Below are 23,698 nucleotides of genomic sequence, written 5' to 3'. Positions count from 1 at the left end.
TGATGGTTACATGCATTTCCTAGTAATTTATTTTATGGTGATTTAAAATCTTGTATGTAAAATTTATCAGCCACTTTCAAAAGCGTGTCTTAGGAAAAGTCGTCATCTTATTGCATGAAATCATGAAGTAGGAATTTGTTTTGAAAATCACAGTGAATTAAACTGAACAATAGACAATAACCTAGCTGTCATTTTCAGAATGCAATGTCATGAAATGCTACTTTCTTCAGGGTGTGTGAAAATGTTACATTCCCATTCTGGTTTACACTTCATGCACATACATCATTTTAACATTGATATGTCTCTTACACTGGCTTGCAGATAGCTGCCTTATGTGATCCTTATTGCCTGCTTTTCTTTGCATAACATCATGACTTTGTGGCTGTATTAGTTCGAATAAACGCCTTCTCATTTTATTTTAGCTGATTATTTCTGATTATAGTTCTTGTATATATATATTTTAAATAGTTAATTCTCCAAAAATATAATAATTTAATCTACAATCAAAAGGATCAGAAAGGGCGTTTATTCCACTCTCTGCAAGTCAGGTAAGATTTTCCTCTTAGCCATCAAAAGAACAAGGTTTTCCTGCTCTCAAAACAAATATGCACAGGAACATGTTATTTTGAAATGCATTTTTGCTTGTTCAAGAAGAAATTTCAGCAGTTTGAAGAAAAGACCAGACAACGAACGATTTTCGTGTCAGAATCTTTTAAACAGAGCATGGTGTTGCGTTTATTCGAACAAATATGGTGAGTGAATTTTTTTTCTGGATTTGTGAGAATCTGTAGCATGCACTTTATTTTATTTCCTATTTTTGCAATTTTCATTTATTTTCAACTTTTTCAAATCCTATGGAAAATAGTAAAATGCTTTATAATTTAACTTTTTTCCAGAATTGTCCTCTGAGGAAGAATCTGAACATTCAGATCGAGATGCCCGGGATGCCTTCTCAGATTCTGAACATCTAGACCACAGCTCCATGGCTGCTAAAAGATATGCGAGTAGAATATCATCTACAAGCTCCTGGCCTGAATATTTCAAGCCTTCTTTTACCCAAAAACTTACATTTAAATATGTTTTAGAGGGCGAACCTGTTGTCTTTACATGTAGATTAATTGCCTGTCCAACTCCAGAAATGACTTGGTTTCATAACAATCGACCTATCCCAGCAGGCCTTCGTCGGGTTATAAAAACAGAGAGTGATTTACATCATCACTCTTCCAGCTTAGAGGTGAAAAGGGTCCAAGACAGAGATTCTGGAAGTTACAGATTATTAGCAATTAATAGTGAAGGGTCTGCTGAATCAACTGCCTCGTTGCTTGTTATTCAGAGAGGGCAAGATGAGAAATATTTAGAATTTCTGAAAAGGGCAGAACAGACACATGAAAATATGGAGGCTTTGGCTGAAAGTAGAGAAGATAGGATAACAGTTGACCTGAGGTTTACTGGCTCTCCCTTTAACAAGAAACAAGACGTGGAGCAACAGGGAATAAGGCGAACTATACACTTTAAGACAGTAAGTCCTGGCAAGAGAACAACCTTAATGTATGGTGAAGAATATTTAGAAAGTAAATCTGACATAAGGGGATGGCTGAATGTGGGTGAAAGTTTCCTGGACGAGGAGACCAAAATGAAGTTGCAACGTTTACGGGAGGCTAGAAAAATTTTAATGGAGAAAAGGAAATTGTCTCTGTTGGAGATGTCATCTGAAATAAGCTCAAGAACTCTGAGAAGTGAAGATAGTGGTACGGACGTGGTGTTCTCTAGAGAGGAAATACAAAGCAGGTCTGTAGCTGATCTAGCTGATGATAATGACAAGGCAGATAGTTCAGCTGAAGGTGTTGTCCAAGATCCACACATCCTGCCTAATCTAATGGATCAAAATGTAGACTCTGGAGAACCTCCCACCAGCTTTCAGACCACTGTTGATGAGGAAATTCTACAGACTGAAATGAGAATGAGCCATGAGGCATTTCTAAGAGAAGACCTGTCAACAGGCCATTTATATGGTAAGAGTCCAGTAAATGAGAATATCCAAGCAAGAGAACAACTTGATGAAGTGATGACCAAAACTGACCTTGTAGGGCCATCTAAAGATCTCATGGATGTAAGTCAGAACGAGGAAATATATGAGACCCCAGAAAAGGTGCCTCAAGTTATTATGCCATATACCAGTGACTCTTTTGATACAATCATAACTATTAAAGAAAATGAAGAGCTAGATAGTAAAAGAATTAGACAAGATGATTTGAGAGAATTGGAACACCCCATTTCCACAAAAGTTGATGAATTCATAACTGAACAGGAAGACAAAACCACAAGATTTTTTGAAAGTTCTTTCCAAAACCGTCCACAACGTTGCCCACCTTCATTTCTTCAAGAAATTGAATCTCAAGAGGTTTATGAAGGTGACAGTTGCGAATTTGTGTGTCATTTTCAAGGCTATCCCCCACCCATAGTGACATGGTATAACAATGATATACCAATCCCACGTAATCAAGGCTTTATCACTCATACCTTTGAGAACTATTCCACTTTAACTTTTTCTTCCGTTCTTCCTCAAAATGAAGGTTCTATTACCTGTGTGCTGTTTAACCAATATGGAACAGTAAAGACAGCTGGTACCCTTGTAGTGAAAGCAAAACAAAGGCATGATGTCGGAGCACATAGAGTCCCCGTGTTGCACGACTACACTGATGAGGAAGAAGAGCTGATGTTGGTATTTGATCAAGCAAAAACCGTTCATCCATCCTTGAGACAAGAGGATGTGTTAAGGACTAACCCACCAGCTCCTCTCTCTGCAGATGTAGAATTGCTTTCGTTTCCAGTAGAAATTCAGATAACAGCAGCTACTCCTACCCCAGAACAAGATAAAGAGTCAAGAGAATTATTTCAACTCGAGGAGGTGGCGCCCAAGGCAACACCTCAGTCACCAAAACACAAGTTTATATTTTCGTCTGACATTACTAATGAGCCGCCAGAACTCTTACAAGAAATGCCAAAGCATGCCAGGTGTAGAGAAGGAGAGTCCATAGTCCTTGAGTGTTTACTGTCCGGTGAGCCTAAACCAGTCGTGACGTGGTTTCAAAATGGAGTCCTTTTAAAGCAGAACCAGAAGTTTCAGTTTGAAGAAGTTAATTGCAGCCACAGGTTATATATTCATGACGTTCATTCTCAAGATTCTGGAAAATATAAGTGTGTTGCTGAAAACAATTCTGGAACAGTTGAGAGTGTTTCAGAGCTAACAGTGGAACCTGTCACTCACAGGGAATATACTCAATTAGAAAATATGGGTAGAATTTCTGCCAGATATTCTGAAGATCAACAAATTCCAGGAGAATCTGTAAGAGCACATTTTTATGATTATCCAGCTGGTCCTTTTACTCCCCAATCCAATATAAAAGAATATTCCGTAAGAGAATATTTTCAAAGCCTTGAGACAGTTGAACAGATAGACCAGAAAGGTCAAGTTTCTTGTACATCTTCCAGAGAAAAACTACCCCTATTTGTGCAAGGTGTCTCTAGATCTGTAAGAATCAACAAACCTATCAGAGCTGAACTCATACGATGTCAGGATGAAGAGAAAGAGGAACATGTAAATGAAAAATCAAAACTATACCAAGCAGAGGGGACTGTTTATCCATTTCATGATGATTTTGGTGACGTTAAAATTAGGAAAGAGGTTAGAAATGATTTTGGAGAACTCAGTGAACCAGAAAGGGGAAGTGTGCAAGAATATGCCCAAAGTGACTATTTGTCGAATATCCCTCCTGAGAGAACCTCTGGTAGTTTCAATACCAAAGAATCGTCCATCATTGTATATGAAGAGCCTTTTGGTGAGGAGAGATACTACCCAGGAAAGAAGGTGAAGCATAGGATCATTGCATTTGAAAAATTACAACACGTGGAAAAAGGATTTCTAGAAAAAAGACCTACCAAGAAATCATTTGTGAATCCTCCTCCAAAGAAGCTCGATGACAAAGACTTTTCATTAAAGCAAAATGAATCAAGATTGAGTAACCTAGACACAAATATGTATCAGGCAGAGGAAGTGTCTCCAAACGCTGAACCAGATTCATCTAATGTGATGAATTTAAGACTGCTTTCTTCTCAGACTCATAAGGAATTTGAAGTACAAGAGAGGGAACAGAGGGAAATAGGTCTTCTAGATCAATCTGCAGTTTCTGAAAGAGCTGAACAGGAAGCACCTGTTGCAATTGACTTAAAGCACCATGATGCTCAAATAGAAAATGCAGATACAAAATTTCAAGAATTAGATAGTGATCAACCAGAGGAAGCTTATTTGAAAACTCAGCATCCTGCTTCTGAAACAATGGATGCTGAGAACATTGTATTTGTGCTAAAACAAATGTATTCTCATTTAGGAGATCCTGCTAAGGAGTTTCAAGAGCCAGAAACTAGGCATCAGCAGGAAACACCATATAAAGAGGAAGTTGTTAGCACTGAAGCATTACCATCCGATACACAGAATACCTCTCAAAGAGTGCCAAGTAACATATTTGCTAAGCCAGAGATTTCTTCCAGTAAGGAGTTTTCAGATAGGATCATGACGGAGAAAAGTGGTAGTGATGAAAATGCCTTTGATTCGGAGAAGGAAGTCCAACAGATACAGAAACAAAATTTAGAAATTTTAAATACTATGTCTCTTAAAACGTTTTCAGAAGAGATCCGTAGTGAATCATGTGCCCAACTTCAGACCTCTTCTGCAGATGGAGGAGAAACAGATATATCTGAGAAAAATGGAGATGGAAGTTTCATTTCACATTTGAAAAAAGCAGCAAGTGAGGAAAAGCTTTTGGAGGTTTGTGAAATGGAGAAAGAAAATACTTTGGAACCAGAGTTGGCATCATTTCAAAAGCACTATCAAGGGACTCAGGGCTATGTCACTGGAATCTGGGGAGACCACATAGGTGAAGTTCAGGAAGCAGACACGCTCCACAGCAAAGTCTCCCTCAGTCAGTGCTCTCCATTCTCGATGACTGAGGAACAGCAGAAGCCGAGTGAACAAATTAGTGAAAAAATGGATGCCTATGGAGAAGAAAAATGTTACAAGGAAGTTCAGGTTCAAAATGAAACCTCTTTCTCCACTATGGAAAGAGAAAAGATAGAAACTGGTTTTTCTGAAAATCTTCCTAAATTGGATGAGGCACATACAATGGAAGTAGCGGAATCTGAGCCCTCCCTAACACAATACTTACTTACTGCTGGAAAGCATGAAGTTCCTGAGACTAGAGGCATCAAACCCAAGGCAGAACTTGTCCAGAGTGAATTGATCACATCAATGGAGGTTGAAGAAGTAACTTTCAACACTGTGTATGAGTATTACAACCAACAACAGGAATCACTAGGTCGCCCTTTTTCTCCGGAATCTGATGTTTCGATTGATGTGGCAAGTACAAGCAGTGAAGACATTTCTGAGCTAGATCAGTTTTACACCCCACCATCCTCCGTTGAACATTTTGAAACTCCAAAATCTCCTGATTTATATTTCACTCCTTCAGATACAACTAAAAAACCCTCCACAAATGCAGGAGGTGAGACTATTGAAAGAACCACACCTTTAGAGGAGGCTGCTGAAAGGTACTCGACACCTTCCGAAGGTGAGGTAGCAGAAAGATATTCCACACCTGCGGGAGAGACACTGGAAAGATATTCCACACCCCTAGGAGAGACTCTAGAGAGATACTCCACACCCCCAGGAGAGACGCTAGAGAGATATTCCACACCCCCAGGAGAGACTTTAGAGAGATATTCCACACCCCCAGGAGAGACACTAGAGAGATATTCCACACCCCCAGGAGAGACGCTAGAGAGATATTCCACGCCCCCAGGGGAGACACGAGAGAGAGATTCTACACTTTTAGGAGGAGAAACAGTTGAAAGATACTCTATTCCTACTGGAGGACCAAACCTTGCTGAAAACTTTAAAAGGTACCCTTCAAAAATAGAAAGGGAGGACAGTCCATCAAGTGAGCATTTCCAGACACCTACAGAAGAAAGAAGCTCAGCTTATGAAATGTGGCGTTCGGATTCATTTGGCACGCCCAGTGAAGCCATTGAACCAAAAGACAATGAAATGCCTCCATCTTTTATCGAACCTCTGACCAAACGGAAGATCTATGAAAACACAACCTTGGGCTTCATTGTTGAAGTTGAGGGCCTTCCAGTTCCTGGTGTGAAATGGTATCGAAATAAATCGTTGCTCGAGCCAGATGAGAGGATCAAAATAGAAAGGGTGGGGAATGTGTGTTCTTTGGAAATTGCTAACATTCAAAAAGGAGATGGGGGAGAGTATATGTGCCATGCTGTAAACATCATAGGGGAAGCAAAGAGCTTTGCGAATGTCGATGTAGTGCCCCCGAAAGAAAGAGCAGTGGCACTCCCACCTCCAGTAACACATCAGCATGTCATGGAGTTTGATTTGGAAAACACTGCATCATCAAGGACACCCTCCCCTCAAGAAATTGTCCTAGAAGTTGAATTGAGTGAAAAAGACGTTAAAGAATTTGAGAAGCAAGTGAAGATAGTCACAGTTCCCGAATTTACTTCCGATCATAAAAGCATGATTGTGAGTCTAGATGTTCTTCCATTGAACTTAGCAGATCCAGCTATGGTGTCAAGGGAGGAAGAAGACAAAGACTTAAAAATTGACTTAGAAGTGTTCGAAATGCCTCCTCGCTTTATAATGCCTATTTGTGATTTTAAAATTCCAGAAAATTCAGATGCTGTGTTCAAATGTTCAGTCATAGGTGTCCCTACTCCTGAAGTTAAATGGTATAAAGAATATATGTGTATTGAGCCAGATGACATTAAATATGCAATGAGTGAGGAGAATGGAAGTCATACCCTTAAAATTCGCAACGTCTGTCTTTCTGACAGTGCAACATACAGATGCAGAGCTGTGAATTGTGTAGGGGAGGCAATCTGTCGGGGATTCCTCACCATGGGAGATTCTGAGATGTTTGCTCTGATGTCAAAGAAAAGTAAAGTGACTTTAAGCAGTTTGAAGGAAGAATTAGTCTTAAAGAGCAAATATGCAGACAGCTTTTTTGAATTTCAGGTGGTGGAGGGACCTCCCAGGTTTATCAAAGGAATTTCTGACTGTTGTGCACCATTAGGAACAGCAGCGTATTTCCAGTGTTTAGTCCGTGGCTCTCCGAGGCCCACGGTTTACTGGTACAAAGATGGGAAACTGGTACAAGGATCAAGGTTCAGTGCGGAGGAAAGTGGCATAGGGTTCCACAACCTGTTCATTACAAGCTTAGTGAAAGATGACGAAGGTGAGTACAGGTGTGTAGCGACAAACAAGTCAGGAATGGCGGAGACCTGTGCAGTGCTCACCCTGACTTAAAGTTCCTGGTGCAAGGTGTTAGTGCCTCTGGAATGATGAGAATCAATCTGAGTGCTCTCACATTTTCCAAATATAATAATTTCCAAATAGGTCTACTTTGTTTAAACACGTCACATTGAAAACCCCCCTGGGAAAATAGTTTCTTTATGTGGAAATCTCTTGTTCGTAATGCATGTAAATATTCTGTCATCTAAACTGTGGAATCATCACCTGTGTCAATTCTGCTGTGAATCATCAAATACAATTAAACATCTCCTTGGCTACCTACTTGTCTGTATTTCTGCTTTATCCTCCTTCCTCCTCCATGAAGTGTTTTAGCAGGATGCATTGTCTTGTAGGCAGATAAACTATATAGGCAAAGTAAAATGTGAAATGGAAGACTATGTCAGATGACCACACAGACAAATTGGTAAGGTAAAATCTTTCTGCTCTGAGTATTTTTGAAATGATAACTCTTTTGCATCTAAATCCACGCTTATTTACTTGGACTTCCAATAAACCAAACAACAGAAACCAGCTTTGCCCAATTGGTAGCTAATGCTGTAAGCTGTTTTACATTGCAATCTTAATATTTTTTGGCTGTTTTAAAAATATTTTCATTATTAATATCCTTCTTAAGTGTTTTAACTCTTGCTGGTTTTGAAGGGACCAATGATGCTCTCTTTGTGGGTGGAGTTGAGACATTTGCAGAATTTGCAAATAAAGGTCTTCCCACTTTTGGTGGGGAGGGTATAGTTCAGTGGTAGAATGTATGCTTAGCATGCACGAGGCCCTGTGTTCAATCCTCAGTACTTTCATTAAAATAAACAAACAAACGAAAGTCTAATTACCTCCCCAACAAAATAAATAAATAATTTTTAAAAATTTTAAATCTTTCCACTTTTGGAAATACCCCATTTTCTCAATTTTTGAGATAGCACTAGGTGTAAAATGCAGCATTAATTTGATACTAGCCTGGAGGGGAAGAAACTGCTGTGTTACATTTATATATAGATTTTAAACTGCAGTCCAATTTCAGAATCTTTAGAAAAAGAAGGCAGGATATCTTAGTATTAAGGGGATATGGTAACTAGTATTTCCAATTATATACAAGTAACAAGATAGTAAGCTTTCCTATCATTTTCATTGAATTTCACTTTTAAAACTAACTAGAAATCAGTAAGCTTTTAATTTAAGATGTATATATGTTTCTAAAGTGACTCTTTTTTTCAAAATTATAATTATAGTAAATTCACAAGATCTTTAAATTGTACTTATGTATTAGTGAACTAAATTTTCTCATGGAAGATGTAATAAGTATAAAGAAATTCAGTTTTTTTAATCTAAAAATGAGGGGTTAGACCAAAAGACTAGAGGTGGTCATTCAACTCTGTGATTCTGTGCCATGACAGTGGTAACTTTTTAAAATATAATTTAGAATAAAATTTAGTTTTGTAATAGATGACAAGAGAAATAGTAGAACACAGTAATAAAATTGTGAAACTTCTCTACCTCCATCACTAAATTACTCACTGTTACCTAATGACTATATTTGTCCTTTACATTGAGCAATTTTTATGCACCATGATCATACTAAAACATTAATTTTCATTTAATTTAAAAAAATAAATATTTAATTTAATTCTCAAAAGAATTCATATATCCAATTATATCTTTTATGTTTCTTTCATCTGTCAATTTTTTTTATTCCCATAATGGAAATTCCCTAAAAGCCTTTCAAATTAAAGAAGAAACTGGGAGAATGTGTACAATATAAAGCAGTCAGGCTCACACCCCACCCACCCTATCCCACAAAGAACATTTGCTTTGCTTGTTTTGAGTCACATAACTTTTTGAGACAGATATAATATTGTGGAAAAATAATTTCTATTTCAACCAATGAGCACACAATATCTGTGATCATAATTATAGATATAATGTAATATAGCACATCATAAATCCCAGAAATAAAACTAATTCTATAGTTTAGGGACTTAGAATTTATTCTACTTTTGGTCACATAGTCAGTGTTTAAATAAATTAGAAATTCAGGTCATGACAAATACGATAAACACACTTTACCCAAACATTTACAACTTACCAATAGTTCAAACTTGTTCTTAAGAAAAAGAAAAGACAAATCTTTAATGCCTTACAGGATTGGCAGGAAGAGCTGAAAAATACACTTTTACACACACAAGAAGGCAGGCTTTGTTTGATTTTGCTCATTGGAATTCTGTTAGTGTCAAGGGCATTGAACTTGAGGATATTCAGAATAACAATGACTGAATAAAGAAAAGTAAGCCTTGCCCCACACTTGGCTTACTTACTAATTGTTGTAGGTAATTAAATGGTTTTTTTTTAATTTTCTGACTCAGGAAGTACATAACTTAAAAGCCTGAAATATTAGTATCTCTGATGCTGGATAGGAAATTCATTGTATTTACATAGTAGAGTTTAGACATAATTACTGGCTGTTAAATCTACATGTATTCCTAACTACACCTTTCATGTTTCAGCCCTCTTGAATTTCATTTACTATCTGTTTTAATGGTGAAATACTATGTTTTAAACTAAGGGAAAACAATTGAAAGTATTTCAACATATTAGTGAATAGGGGTGTTTTCACTGTATTGACATTCATTCCCAGATATTTTGGGAATTCAAGTGAAGGGAAAGCTGACATGAGTGATATATTACAGATTAAATGTAAAGTGGGCACCATGGGTATGTGAAATTAATCAGTGGCTTTACAGCTTACTAATTGGGTAATAAATGAGTCTGTATTCTACATGCTACAGGTAGGTTTGTTTGACCAGTGCGTTCATAGCCAGCAGACACTGGGGTCCTGCCTTCTAACGCTTATACATTCAAACAGAAAGGAATTAAAGCATGAGATGATTCCATGTGATGCAAATGGAGTGAACTAATAAAATAGTAAACCTTCTTTTAGGTTAGGTAGTAAAAGCAGTATTAACAGAGCTGTTCTACATACCTAACACTTCATGAAAAGCTGATTTCCTTGTTACCAAATTACATGTCTTTCATCCTGTCACTCAGGACACTGTTTAAAGAGTATCTGTCATTCACTGCTTGTTTTTCTGTTCAATAATGCTATATAGGTATTTCTCGCTCAATAAAATGTAATCAAATTTTTAACATTGGAACTTTCTCTCATTTCTGATTCTCCCACTTTCTTAACTTTTAACATGAGCCTCATTATAAAAGCATTGTTGAAGTAATATGGCAATTTACACAGGCAAAAGAAGGCCTGCATTTCTAGTAACTAAGAACAGATTAAATCAAATTAAATTCAAATTAAATATTTCCTGTAGCCCCTTATTTGTAATAGTGGCTTCAGTTTATAAGCTGTAACTAGAACATAGATGTTCTATTTTTGAAATAAACAGTTTTCCATTTGATAATGAAGATCTCAAACTCAAGAAAACTCTAAATATAAATAATAATTCTAGATCTTTTTAGATATGTATTTAAATAATCCTGAATTCTTTTATTACAAATATTTATCCAGCCGTTTTTCAAACTTTAGAATTGGGATTCTATCGCAAAGAGAGCTCATAAGAGCATCTTTAAAATTTATAAACTCTAACACAAATGAAGTGGATTGAAAGTTGCATCAGTGCAGTATTTATAATCATATAATATGATATAATAAGCTAAAGTGAAAATTTTAGAAATGTGCTTTTTGATAAATTAATCTTGAAATAATCTAACGATTCCAGGAATGAAGCAGGAGACCAGCAATTGATGCATAATTCTTTGACTTCTCTTTTGTTTGTTTGTTAAATGCTATTGATTATAAAATAATAATCCTTTTTCCCCATGCAGAGTTTTCTAGTTCTCTTCTGTCTGCTGAGCAAGAAAGACTTCAGACTGATAGCTCTGGCATTCATTTATCTAATAGGAATGAAACACTTGAACTTTTGTCTGAACCTCCAGTTCATTCAACTAAACTTGATTCCAAAAAGGAAGGCAGTGTCCCAGTTTTCATCAAAGAGGTGTCAAATGCTGAAATAAACATAGGAGATGTAGTTAAACTGTCTGTTACTGTCACTGGCTTTCCCAAGCCCCAAATTCAGTGGTTCTTTAATGGAGTAATGTTAACCCCTTCGGCTGACTACAAATTTGTTTTTGACGGTAACGATCACAGCTTGATCATTCTGTTCACCAAGTTTGAGGATGAAGGGGAGTATACATGTATTGCCAGTAATGAATATGGACAAGCAATTTGTAGCGCCTATCTGAAAATAAATTCCAAAGCTGAGGGGCTCAAAGAGACAGAACCAGAGGAGAAATCTCCAGAAAAGCTTGAAGGTCCTTGTCCTCCTTACTTCCTTAAGGAGTTAAAACGAATTCGCTGTGCTCAAGGGCTCCCTGCCATCTTTGAGTACATGGTGCTTGGAGAGCCTACACCCACTGTTTTGTGGTTCAAAGAAAACAAGCAGCTTTGCACCAATGTTTATTACACCATCATTCATAATCCTGATGGTTCCGGAACATTCATTGTCAATGACCCTCAGAGAGAAGATAGTGGTCTCTATGTTTGTAAAGCAGAGAACGTGTGGGGTGAGTGCACCTGTGCCGCAGAGCTGCTCGTGTTTCCGGAAGACACGCATATGATTGATGCCCCCTGCAAAGCAACGTCCATGCCAGAGGCACCTGAAGATTTTCCACAGACGTCCTTAAAGGTCCCCACATTGGACTCAGAGCAGGAAATTGCAGCTTTTGTAAAGGACACCGTTTTGAAAGCGGCTTTAATGGCAGAAGAAAAGCAGCAGCTTTCTTATGAGCATATTGTTAAAACCAGTGAACTGAGCAGTCAAGTTACTTTAGTAGCTGAGCAACGGCAATCCACAGTCATGCTGGAGCAGGAGATGCCCACTCCTGAAAGCACCAGGGAACATCTTTCCGTCAGTGGCACTATTCATGTTCAGCCTCTCAAGGAACCACCTCCCAATTTACAGCTACAGATTGTCCAGTCCCAGAAAACCCTCCCCAAAGAAGATATTCTAATACATCAAGAGCCTGAGTCCCAGGTGGTTCTATCAGGTACTGAAAAAATCTTTCCAAGTGCCATGTCCGTAGAAATTAGTCCATTAACAGCTGAGCCTCTGAAAACTTTATTAGCTGAACCTAAAGGGAGTTATCCACAGTTGTCAATAGAAGAAACTCCAGCCCATTCATACCCAACCTCTGTGACTGAGGAAGTACTTTTACCAAAAGAAAAGACAGTGTCCACAGTGGAGAAAGAGCAAAGAGTGACTCTTCAAAAACCAGAGGCACAAAGTGCTCTCATCCTGGAGCGGAGCTTAGCTGAGGGTCACGTGGAAAGAATCCAGGGTCCTGACGTCCTGATCTCCCAGGTCCCTTCAGAACATACGGGCACAGAAGGTGAAATCTTGATGGAAAGTGCTGATCAACTAGACAGTGCAGGGCAAGATTTTGCAGCCAGGGTTGAGGAAGGCAAGTCCTTAAGGTTTCCATTAGCGTGTGAGGAAAAGCAGGTACTGCTTAAGGAAGAGCATTCTGACAACTGGGCAATGCCCCCGAACCAAACCACCGAGTACACAAAAGAGCCCATGGCGATCCGTGGTGTGCAGGAGGTGCAGGGAAGTGACATTCTTTCTAAGGAAAGTTTGCTTTCTGGTATCCCAGAAGAGCAACGACTACACCTGAAAACTCAGATCCGCAGGGCTTTGCAAGCAGCAGTGGCCAGCGAGCAACTGAGTCTTTTCTCTGAAGGGTTAAGAAACATTGAAAAGGTGGAGGTCAAGGCCATAAACTTCACCCAAGAGCCCAACTGCATTATGTGCACCTACCTTATTACGTCAGTGAAGTCTCTGACTGAAGAATTAACCATCATTCTGGAAGGCATTGATCCTCAAATGGCTAACTTGAAAACTGAACTTAAGGATGCTTTGTGCTCTCTAATATGTGAGGAAATGAACATCTTAACAGCTGAGGAGCCTAGAGTTCAGAAAGGAGACCAAGCAGGCTTGCTGGAAGAAATGGGTACTTTTTCAGAGCCACAGAAGGTTGACGCGATCACGGAGCCAGAAGTTGAATCTAAATATCTGGTCTCAACAGAAGAGGTCAGTTACTTTCATGTGGAAAGTCAGGTCAAAGCTGTGACGACCACAACTACTTCCACTGCCATCTCTGGTGAGAAGCAGGGTGGGATCCCAGAACCATCAGAGGAAAAAGAGAAATCCGCTGAAGGTGGTACTGAGGAGGAGGTTGGCCCAGTAGTGGTCCAGGAAGCTGAGGGTGGCTTCCTCAGGGAGGATGGTCCTGTTGTACGTACGCCCTTGGTGGACACCACGGCTGAGGAAGGCGACACCATAAGCCTCACGTCATCCATAACAGATGCCAGAGAGGTGAACTGGTATTTTGAGTGTAAACTGGTGCCTTCAGATGAAAAGTTCAAGTGTTTACAAGATCAAAACACATACACGCTAGTCATCGACCAAGTCAATACAGAAGAACATCAAGGAGAGTATATGTGTGAGGCCTTGAATGACCACGGAAGAGCAGCGACTTCAGCAAAACTCACTGTAGTCAAAAGAGGTTGGATTTGAAGGATTAAGTGGATCCAGTTCTAACATTCACTGGATTGGAATGATTTAGGTTTCCTCACTGAATTTTCACTTATCTGCCATTGCCAGAATGCAGTTTATTTAGAGTAAGAACGAAATCTCAGACATAATCATGGTTATTAACCTTTCTCCTTTTCCCTTACTGCCTTACTAGGTGGTATCTTATATCTACACTGATACTTATTTTTAGAATAAGACATATTTTCATATATTTCACAATCCTGACACATTTTTACTTTATTTTTACATGAAAATACTTTAATAATTTATAATAAAAAGCTGTCAGTGAACACCTAGTTACCCCGAAATCACCCGTCTCATCCCTAAATTCAAAATAACCATGATTAATTGTCCATTTGTGTGTCTTGTTCTGATTTCTTTTTTGCCGTTGTTTCACTCTATCACTTTATTTAGTGTATGGTGTTTTTTTCACGTTGTTCTCAGTATTCCTAGTCAGCATGGTATGTTTAAATATATCATGTTGTTATGCATGTAAGCATCACATTTTAGTCATTTTTTTCACTATTCACTGAAAAGTTCACAACTGAATATGTTGAAAGCTGCTTATTGTCTTCTCTTGCTTTCAGTGATCTTTCTCATTTTCCAGTCACTTGTCTTAAACAGCTACAATCCAACTCACCAGGTTCAACTGTTACACTTCATTAACAGCAACAAAAGAAAGAAAAGAAGAATGTGGTGAACCTGATAAGCAGGAGAGCTAATGGCCTCTGCTTCCCTTTGCAGCTGCCCCAGTGATCAGGAGGAGAATTGAGCCCCTGGACGTAGCCCTGGGCCACCTCGCCAAATTCACCTGTGAGATCCACGGTGCCCCCAATGTCCGGTTCCAGTGGTTCAAAGCTGGCCGAGAAATCTACGAGAGTGACAAGTGTTCTATTCGATCTGCAAATTATGTCTCCACCCTGGAAATCCTGAGAACCCAGGCTGTTGACTGCGGCGAGTACACCTGCCAAGCTTCCAACGAGTACGGCAGTGCCAGCTGCACAGCCACGCTGACTGTGACAGGTAAAGGCCGTGCACTGACGCAGGTGTTACTCTGTCTCATGTTACTGCCTGTTTTGCTTCTCGTACAGGTGCAGGAAGTGCTTGTCCTCCTCACTGGAGGGACCAACAGCCAAGGTGGTGACAAGGTGGCTAGCTACTGCAGAGCATGTGTGAGACAAGGAATCATTACTGCTCATCATATTTCTAACAGTGGTGAAAGAAAACACTAAAAACAGTTTATTGTTTTGAGATTAATGTCGAGGAATCACATAAGCAGTGGTTCCTGAGAGTTTGGAGGTTTTTTAGGGGGGATTCTTTTTCTTTTCTTTCTTTCTTTTTTTTTTTTAATGACTAGCTTGGTGGAAATGTCTTAGATAACTGCTAATACCCTGGCTTGGCCCTTAATATAAAAAATTTCAGGACAGTTCGGTGTTATTGAAAAATAAGTGATTTCCCAATGTATTTAATAATTAGGAACCAGTTAACCAATTAAGAACAGAATTACAAAATGAAAAAACTCCAGAGCATAAAACTAAAGTTGAACAAATCCTAGTAAGATGGGGAGCTAGTACAGGACTGCAAACTAAGACTCTCAGCCTAGGCTCTGTTGCTAATTTAAAAATAAGAACAACTACACACAGATTCTGTTCTCAGTTTTCTAAAGACACATAGGATGACGTTCAAGTAGTTAACACATACCAGATGTTTGAATTCCCTTATTAGCAAAAAAAATGTGTAGCTCTTTCCTTTCTCTCCGCCCACCCCCACCTCTCTCTTTCGTTCTCTTTTCTGCTTTCTTCTGCCCAAGGGAAAGTGTGAGTATGAACTGTGGTTTAGGGTCAGGGGTAGCAGTGACTCGTATTATTGAAAGAAGCCATGTGCTATATGTCAGCGTGGGATTGTCCCTTGGTCTTCTTTTTCAATGAGATCACAGAGGGGAAAGGCAAATGCTGCACATCTCTTTGACTTGAAAAAAATCGGGATCCCTGTAGCTTCCTTTCCTCTACAACTCTTTTATATTAGAAATTCCACACCCCAGGCCCATGGTGACCCATCTAGTGGTTTTCACTTTTTGTAATCAAACAGTCTCAAAAAAAAAAAAAGCCTTCATGCAACCAAATGCATGACATTATTCTTAATGACACGTTGGGAAATTTCTTTACCCAAAGTAGGCCAGTTGAGCAATGGGGACTAACACTTGAGCTTCAAATCACAAGAGGAAAGAAGGAGGAAGATTTTTTTTTAATTGGAAAGAGAGATTCATAAAGGCTAGCTTCCAAATGCAGAAAGGAAATGGAAAATTACTGCTATAAATATTTTTACAATTTTGAAATGATTAGCGGATGCTTTTAAAGTTGAGCCACTTAAGGGTTTGCTGGCGGTTGACGTGAAGGTTATAGAGACTACTCAAACTTTTTATCACTTGATAGCCCTACTCTTTAGAAAAGTCGCGTACATCTTCTTTATCTTCTTTGTATGATCTTCAAATTTGCAAAATTAAAGTGTCAGCTGAATTGCTTATCACATAGCTCAAACAATTAATCAGCTAGTAAAATGGACAAATATTTTGCAATAGCAAGTTAATGTTGCAAAATAAAGGAACATTTGTTCTTTCCTTTGATAGAGACGTTTAAAGTGCCGTCTTGCTCCTCTATAAAAAAAACACTGTCATCTTTGCCTTCAACACATCTTTTCATCTTATTAATATATTACCTTACTTTAAATAATATCTTATATCTATCAAAAATTATAATGCATCTTTTCTCTTTCTCGAATATATAATTACAGTGAGAGCTTTGTGGGGACAAAATATAATGCTGAAAATGTTTCTTTCACAGAGGCATATCCACCAACCTTTTTCTCCAGACCTAAGTCCGTTACAACTTTTGTGGGTAAGGCAGCCAAGTTCCTCTGCACAGTGACAGGGACTCCCGTGATCGAAACCATTTGGCAGAAAGATGGTGTTGCCCTCTCGCCTTCCCCTCACTGCAAGATTTCAGATGTAGACAACAAACACATTTTAGAACTCTCAAATCTTACAATTCAAGATAGAGGGGTTTACTCCTGTAAGGCTTCTAACAAGTTTGGAGCTGACATCTGCCAAGCTGAGTTGACCATAATCGACAAACCACATTTCATTAAAGAGTTAGACTCTGTACAATCAGCTATCAATAAGAAGATCCGCCTTGAGGGCCAAGTAGATGAAGACAGAAAAGTCACAGTGACATGGAGTAAAAACGGGCAGAAACTCCCCCCTGGGAAAGACTATAAGATCTATTTTGAAGATAAAATAGCATCACTTGAGATCCCTCTGGCCAAACTAAAAGATTCAGGAACCTACGTTTGCACAGTTTCCAATGAAGCTGGAAGCAGCTCTTCTTCAGCAACAGTGACTATCAGAGGTAAGAGATGTGCAGCAATCTTCACTCCCTTCTCTGAAGGGATGCCCCAGTAGAAACACTGTTGACAAACAATGCAGCCGGTGCATCTTGTGATGAAAATAATTTCATCCAAGCAAACACTTTGGTTTGGGGAAATCCTGGCATTGTTTGATTTTATTTTTTCAGTCTTCTTCAGAATTCAGTTAACTCTTGTTTGCTTAAAACTGTCTGCCAGTAACACAGCTTGCTTCAAATGTCTTCAAAGAACTTCAAATGTCTGGGCAGTCCTTAACAATCTTCTTTTGTAAAATTGCTTTCTGTATGAGTAGAACTTGTTTCTGTTTGTTTGTTTGCTTGTTTGTTTGAATCGAGTGTGGGAAAGTGTTTTGGAATCATGGAAGCAGAAAGTGGTGGCATACACCACCACCTTTTCAGAAATGTTGTGAAGATATTTTATGTGTGTTGTGTGTCCCTTTGTTGCATGATGTCTGCTTTTCTTTTGTGTGGTTTATGCTTCAGGTACCTTTTCCTTTTTCTGTTCTGTTGACTGCATGTAGAGCCACCATCCTTTGTGAAGAAGGTGGATCCCTCTTACCTGATGCTCCCAGGTGAATCAGCACGCCTGCACTGTAAGCTGAAAGGCTCACCTGTGATCCAGGTTACTTGGTTTAAAAACAACAGAGAACTTACCGAGAGTAACACAATCCGAATGTCTTTCGTCAATTCGGAGGCTGTGCTCGATATTACGGACGTCAAAGTGGAAGACAGTGGCACTTACTCGTGCGAAGCAGTGAATGACGTGGGCAGTGACAGCTGCAGCGCTGAGATAGTTATCAAAGGTTTGTTGACTCCGTCGCAGTCCATTGTGTTTCTTGTGTTTCTGAGAGAAGCTGTTCTTTTTCATTGCTTGTCACCCGTCACTTATACAATGCTTTCGTGCTTTTGTAGAACCTCCTTCTTTCATCAAAACTCTTGAGCCGGCAGATATAGTGAGAGGAACAAACGCCCTCCTTCAGTGTGAAGTCTCAGGCACAGGACCATTTGAGATTAGCTGGTTCAAGGATAAGAAGCAAATTCGAAGTAGCAAAAAGTACAGGTTGTTTTCTCAGAAGTCTCTCGTGTCCCTGGAGATATTTTCTTTCAATAGTGCGGATGTTGGGGAATACGAGTGTGTTGTTGCCAATGAAGTTGGGAAGTGTGGCTGCATTGCAACCCACTTATTAAAAGGTTAGTGCCCGAAAAGCGCGGTCTCTTTAATAAATTGTCAAAATCGCTTTCTTAACCCGTGGAAGGAAAACTGGTCCTTTTTTTTCTTCTCCTAATCCCTGAAAATATGTTTTGCCTTTGGTTGTGACCTGGGACCCTAGGGACCACCCAGGCTTTAGCTAGAGGCTAGTGCAAATATTTAATTTCTAGTAACAAAAGTGAATTGCATGATAAACAATTTTGTTGGCTTGATAACCATGTATCTTCTATGCTTCTTTCTCTTGGATGGAATTATAATTCCTCTTGAATTTTATTTTTTTCTTCTAATTGACCAATACTACAGAGTAGATCATTGTAACCTCGATGAAATTCTTTTTTATGATGTTGAAGTGTTTGGAACTTGATAAGTTTTGTACGCTCTCTCTCTGTAACTAGAACCACCCACCTTTGTCAAGAAAGTAGATGACTTTACTGCACTAGCAGGACAAACCGTTACCTTACAAGCTGCCGTGAGAGGGTCAGAACCCATTTCTGTCACTTGGATGAAAGGACAAGAGATCATTAAAGAAGATGGAAAAATCAAAATGAGCTTTTCCAGTGGTGTTGCGGTCTTGATAATCCCTGATGTGCAGATTAGTTTTGGTGGCAAATACACATGCCTGGCTGAAAATGAAGCCGGAAGCCAAACATCTGTTGGGGAATTAATAGTTAAAGGTTTGTATGGGAGCATTTTAATTTTGAGTTGATCTTTCCTTTTACAGTGAAACCTTAACACATAGTTCGGAATTCTTACTGTTTAATACCATTGTAGAACCTGCCAAAATCATCGAGAGAGCAGAACTGATCCAGGTGACAGCAGGAGACCCGGCCACGCTGGAGTGCACCGTCACAGGCACCCCGGAACTTAAGCCCAAGTGGTACAAAGACGGGAGGCCTGTGGTTGCCAGTAAGAAGCATCGACTAAGTTTTAAAAACAATGTTGCCCAACTCAAATTTTACTCGGCTGAACTACATGACAGTGGCCAGTACACATTTGAGATCTCCAATGAAGTGGGCAGCAGCTCCTGTGAGACGACTCTCACTGTACTAGGTTAGTGTCTTTAGAAACCTAGGCTGCACGTTCCTTTGAAACCCAACAAATGGCCAAAACGAAAATCACTGAGCACTTTCCCCCGTTGTTCTCTCTTCTCTTCTCGTGCCACAAACAGATCGAGACATTGCTCCGTTTTTTACCAAACCCCTACGCAACGTGGATAGCGTTGTTAGCGGTGCCTGTAGGCTGGACTGCAAAATCGCTGGCTCCCTCCCCATGAGGGTGTCTTGGTTTAAGGACGGCAAAGAAGTAGCTGCCTCTGACAGATACAGAATAGCCTTTGTGGAAGGCACGGCCTCTTTGGAGATAAGCAGAGTAGACGTGAACGACGCAGGGAATTTCTCCTGCAGAGCCACGAATTCCGTGGGCAGCAAAGACTGCAGCGGGGCCCTGATCGTGCAAGGTTGGCTGGGGGGCTGCATTTCATTCTTACGTAGGTCACCTTCAAATTAAGGCCTCTTCCCTTCCATCGCACCTCTTAACTCTTTGAAATTCTTTCTTATACCCCTTCTTTAGAACCACCCAGTTTTGTAACCAAACCTGCGTCAAAGGATGTTCTGCCTGGCTCAGTCGTTTCCCTGAAAAGCACCTTCCAAGGGTCTGCTCCTCTCACAGTCAAATGGTTTAAGGGTGACAAAGAGCTGGTTTCTGGTGGAAGCTGCTATATCACCAGAGAAGCCTTTGAAAGTTCCCTGGAACTCTATGTAGTCAAGACCTCTGATTCAGGCACATACACCTGTAAAGTCAGCAATGTGGCCGGAACCATGGAGTGCAGTGCAAACTTATTTGTAAAAGGTTTGCATTGTTTCCTTGACCTCTTTGTGCTACAGTTATAAATTCTTTCCTCTTCCTCATGTTTCTTACCAACTTCCTTCTTCCCACAGAACCTGCCACATTTATTGAAAAATTAGAGCCATCACAGCTGTTAAAGAAGGGAGATGCCACCCAGCTAGCCTGCAAAGTAACGGGCACCCCTCCAATTAAAATAACATGGTTCGTGAACGATAGGGAAATCAAGGAGAGCAGCAAACACAAAATGTCTTTCGTGGAGTCCACTGCGGTTCTAACACTTACAGATATTGCCGTTGAAGACAGTGGTGAATATATGTGTGAGGCTCAGAATGAGGCTGGCAGTGACCACTGTGGTAGCATTTTAATAGTCAAAGGTTTGTGTTCACGTTATCCCCTTGTGTTCCCAGAGTTGTGGCTCAGAGTCCAGACTCCTCTCCGTTAACTCACAATAACTCCTTTCCTACTATAGAGTCGCCTTACTTTACCAAGGAATTCAAGCCCCTTGAAGTGCTGAAGGAGTATGACGTCATGTTGCTGGCCGAGGTGGCAGGCACGCCTCCCTATGAGATCACTTGGTTCAAAGATAACACAACACTGCGAAGTGGTAGAAAGTATAAAACCTTCATTCAGGACAAGCTGGTGAGCCTGCAGATCCTCAAGTTTGTAGCTGCAGACGTGGGCGAGTACCAGTGTCGGGTGACCAACGAGGTGGGCAGCGCCACCTGCAGCGCCAGGGTGACTTTGAGAGGTTCGTGTCAGTTCTCATGGCAGACTGGCTTTTCTGCGGAGTCAGCTCTTTTTTTTTTTTTTTTTTTTCCGGTAAAGTCAGTTTTGCTCTAGAGCTAGCATTGATTGAGAATTCATTCTTCCACTAGAACCCCCAGCCTTTGTAAAGAAGATTGAAAGCACCAGCTCCCTCCGAGGAGGCACGGCTGCCTTCCAGGCCACGCTGAAGGGCTCCTTGCCCATCATGGTGACTTGGTTAAAAGACAACGATGAAATCACCGAAGATGAGAACATAAGAATGACGTTTGAGAACAATGTGGCCAGTCTGTACCTCAGTGGCATTGAAGTCAAGCATGATGGGAAATACGTCTGTCAGGCCAAAAATGATGCAGGCGTACAAAGGTGTTCTGCGTTACTTTCAGTGAAAGGTTGGTTCAGAGAGTTTGCCGTGGGGAAACGGCCAAAAAACAACAAAAACAAAAAACAGAGCTGTAAGCTTTTCAGCAGAGCAGTTGACAACCCATACCTCTTCCTTTGTTTTCTGCAGAGCCTGCCACCATCATCGAGGAGGCTGTGTCTATAGATGTCACCCAGGGAGACCCAGCCACTTTGCAGGTTAAATTTTCAGGGACCAAGGAGATTACAGCCAAATGGTTTAAAGATGGTCAAGAACTGACCTTGGGCCAAAAATATAAAATTAGTGTCACTGAGACGGTCTCTATACTGAAGATTATTTCTACAGAAAAGAGAGATAGTGGAGAATATACTTTCGAAGTCCAAAATGATGTCGGGAGGAGCAGCTGCAAGGCTAGCATTAATGTGTTAGGTTGGTACAGCTTTTCTATGGGGAGAAACTGAGCATTTTTAGCTCCTTCATCTCTTAAAATTTTAGAGAAACTACAAACGGGTAGATTGACCTAACATTTTGGTTTTTTGCTTTTTCATTGCGTAGATCTTATCATACCTCCCTCATTCACCAAAAAGCTGAAGAAGATGGACAGCATCAAAGGGTCCTTTATTGACTTAGAATGCATAGTGGCTGGGTCACATCCCATAAGCATCCAGTGGTTCAAAGATGACCAGGAAATAACAGCTAGTGAAAAATACAAATTCTCTTTTCATGACAACACTGCTTTCTTGGAAATCAGTCAGCTGGAAGGCGCAGACAGTGGGACCTACACCTGTTCTGCCACTAACAAGGCAGGCCACAACCAGTGCAGTGGCCATCTGACAGTCAAAGGTCGGCAATTTCTGTCTCCAAAACCTATTGCTCTCATTTCTTAGTTCTTTACCTTTGTCGATCTGTTGTAAAATAAACCTTCCTTTCTCCTTTTGCTGCTGCTTCTTTCACCCCAGAACCCCCCTACTTCATGGAAAAGCCACAGTCACAAGATGTGAATCCCAATACAAGGGTTCAGTTAAAGGCGCTTGTGGGTGGCACTGCCCCCATGACGATCAAGTGGTTTAAAGATAACAAAGAGTTGCACTCGGGAGCAGCTCGCTCAGTTTGGAAGGATGACACCTCCACCATTCTAGAGCTCTTTTCAGCCAAAGCTGCCGATTCGGGGACCTACATTTGCCAGTTAAGCAACGATGTTGGCACAGCAGCCAGTAAAGCCACTCTCTTTGTCAAAGGTCTGGTTTCTCTATCTCTTCGCTGTCTTGCTTGCCTGGATTTTCTTGGGGTGGGGGAAGGAATGAGGCTTAAGAAGACAATTTTGCTTATTGGCCTTCCATTTAAAAAACGTTCAACGTCACACATTTTTCCCCATCTTTAGAACCTCCTCAATTCATTAAGAAGCCCAGCCCAGTACTGGTGCTGAGGAACGGACAATCAACAACATTTGAATGCCAAATCACAGGCACTCCAGAAATCAGAGTTTCTTGGTACCTGGATGGGAATGAGATAACAGCCATCAAGAAACATGGCATTTCCTTCATCGATGGTTTGGCCACTTTCCAGATTTCTAGTGCCAGGGTAGAAAATAGTGGGACGTATGTCTGTGAAGCTCGTAACGACGCAGGCACGGCAAGCTGCGGCATTGAATTAAAAGTGAAAGGTCAGTTCCTGGGTCTCCTTTTCTTTCTGGCTGTGCTGCTGGCTAAGACTCAGAGCTCCCCTTGAGTAAGCTGTTCTCTGTCTTCCTTTTGAATCTTTAGAACCTCCCACCTTTATCAGGGAGCTGAGGCCCGCGGAAGTAGTCAGAGACAGTGACGTGGAGCTGGAGTGTGAAGTTATGGGAACGGCTCCGTTTGAAGTCACGTGGCTGAAGAACAACAGGGAGATTCGAAGCAGCAAAAAGTATACCCTGACTGACAGAGTGTCAGTGTTTAATCTCAGTATAAACAAGTGTGACTCTTCCGACACTGGCGAGTACCAGTGCATTGTGTCCAACGAGGGTGGCAGCTGCTCTTGCAGCGCTCGAGTCTCTCTGAAAGGTCAGTGAGCCACACAGGCAGCCAGCTACCAGATAGAAGTTCTGTAATGCTCTTTAGTTTTATGGTTATGGGTAGGAGCTCAAATATA

At 40.4% G+C, this 23,698-nt stretch overlaps 1 protein-coding gene across 5 annotated transcripts in view; it reads left to right on the top strand.

Moving 5' to 3' along the window:
- TTN (titin) overlaps window positions 1-23,698 on the top strand; it is a 264,646-nt gene that overhangs the window by 50,342 nt on the left and 190,606 nt on the right. For 2 of the 5 annotated variants that reach the window (XM_072961229.1, XM_072961228.1), the window contains 2 exons: window positions 11,204-13,942; window positions 14,716-14,994. In XM_072961229.1, coding sequence (XP_072817330.1) covers window positions 11,204-13,942; window positions 14,716-14,994 — 3,018 coding nt within the window. Of the gene's footprint in view, window positions 1-896; window positions 7,619-11,203; window positions 13,943-14,715; window positions 14,995-16,811; window positions 17,376-17,911; window positions 18,194-18,302; window positions 18,582-18,995; window positions 19,275-19,371; window positions 19,651-19,768; window positions 20,057-20,169; window positions 20,449-20,537; window positions 20,820-20,914; window positions 21,194-21,320; window positions 21,600-21,718; window positions 21,998-22,123; window positions 22,412-22,527; window positions 22,807-22,949; window positions 23,232-23,331; window positions 23,611-23,698 lie in introns of those variants that run through there. The other 3 variants (XM_072961226.1, XM_072961227.1, XM_072961230.1) reach the window with 3 other exon arrangements.

Source organism: Vicugna pacos, chromosome 5 (genome assembly GCF_048564905.1).
Source record: "Vicugna pacos chromosome 5, VicPac4, whole genome shotgun sequence".
Classification (NCBI taxonomy): Eukaryota; Metazoa; Chordata; class Mammalia; order Artiodactyla; family Camelidae; genus Vicugna; species Vicugna pacos.
The sequence above is the reverse complement of the archived record's forward strand: the minus strand, read 5'-3'. Positions and strand labels throughout refer to the sequence as shown.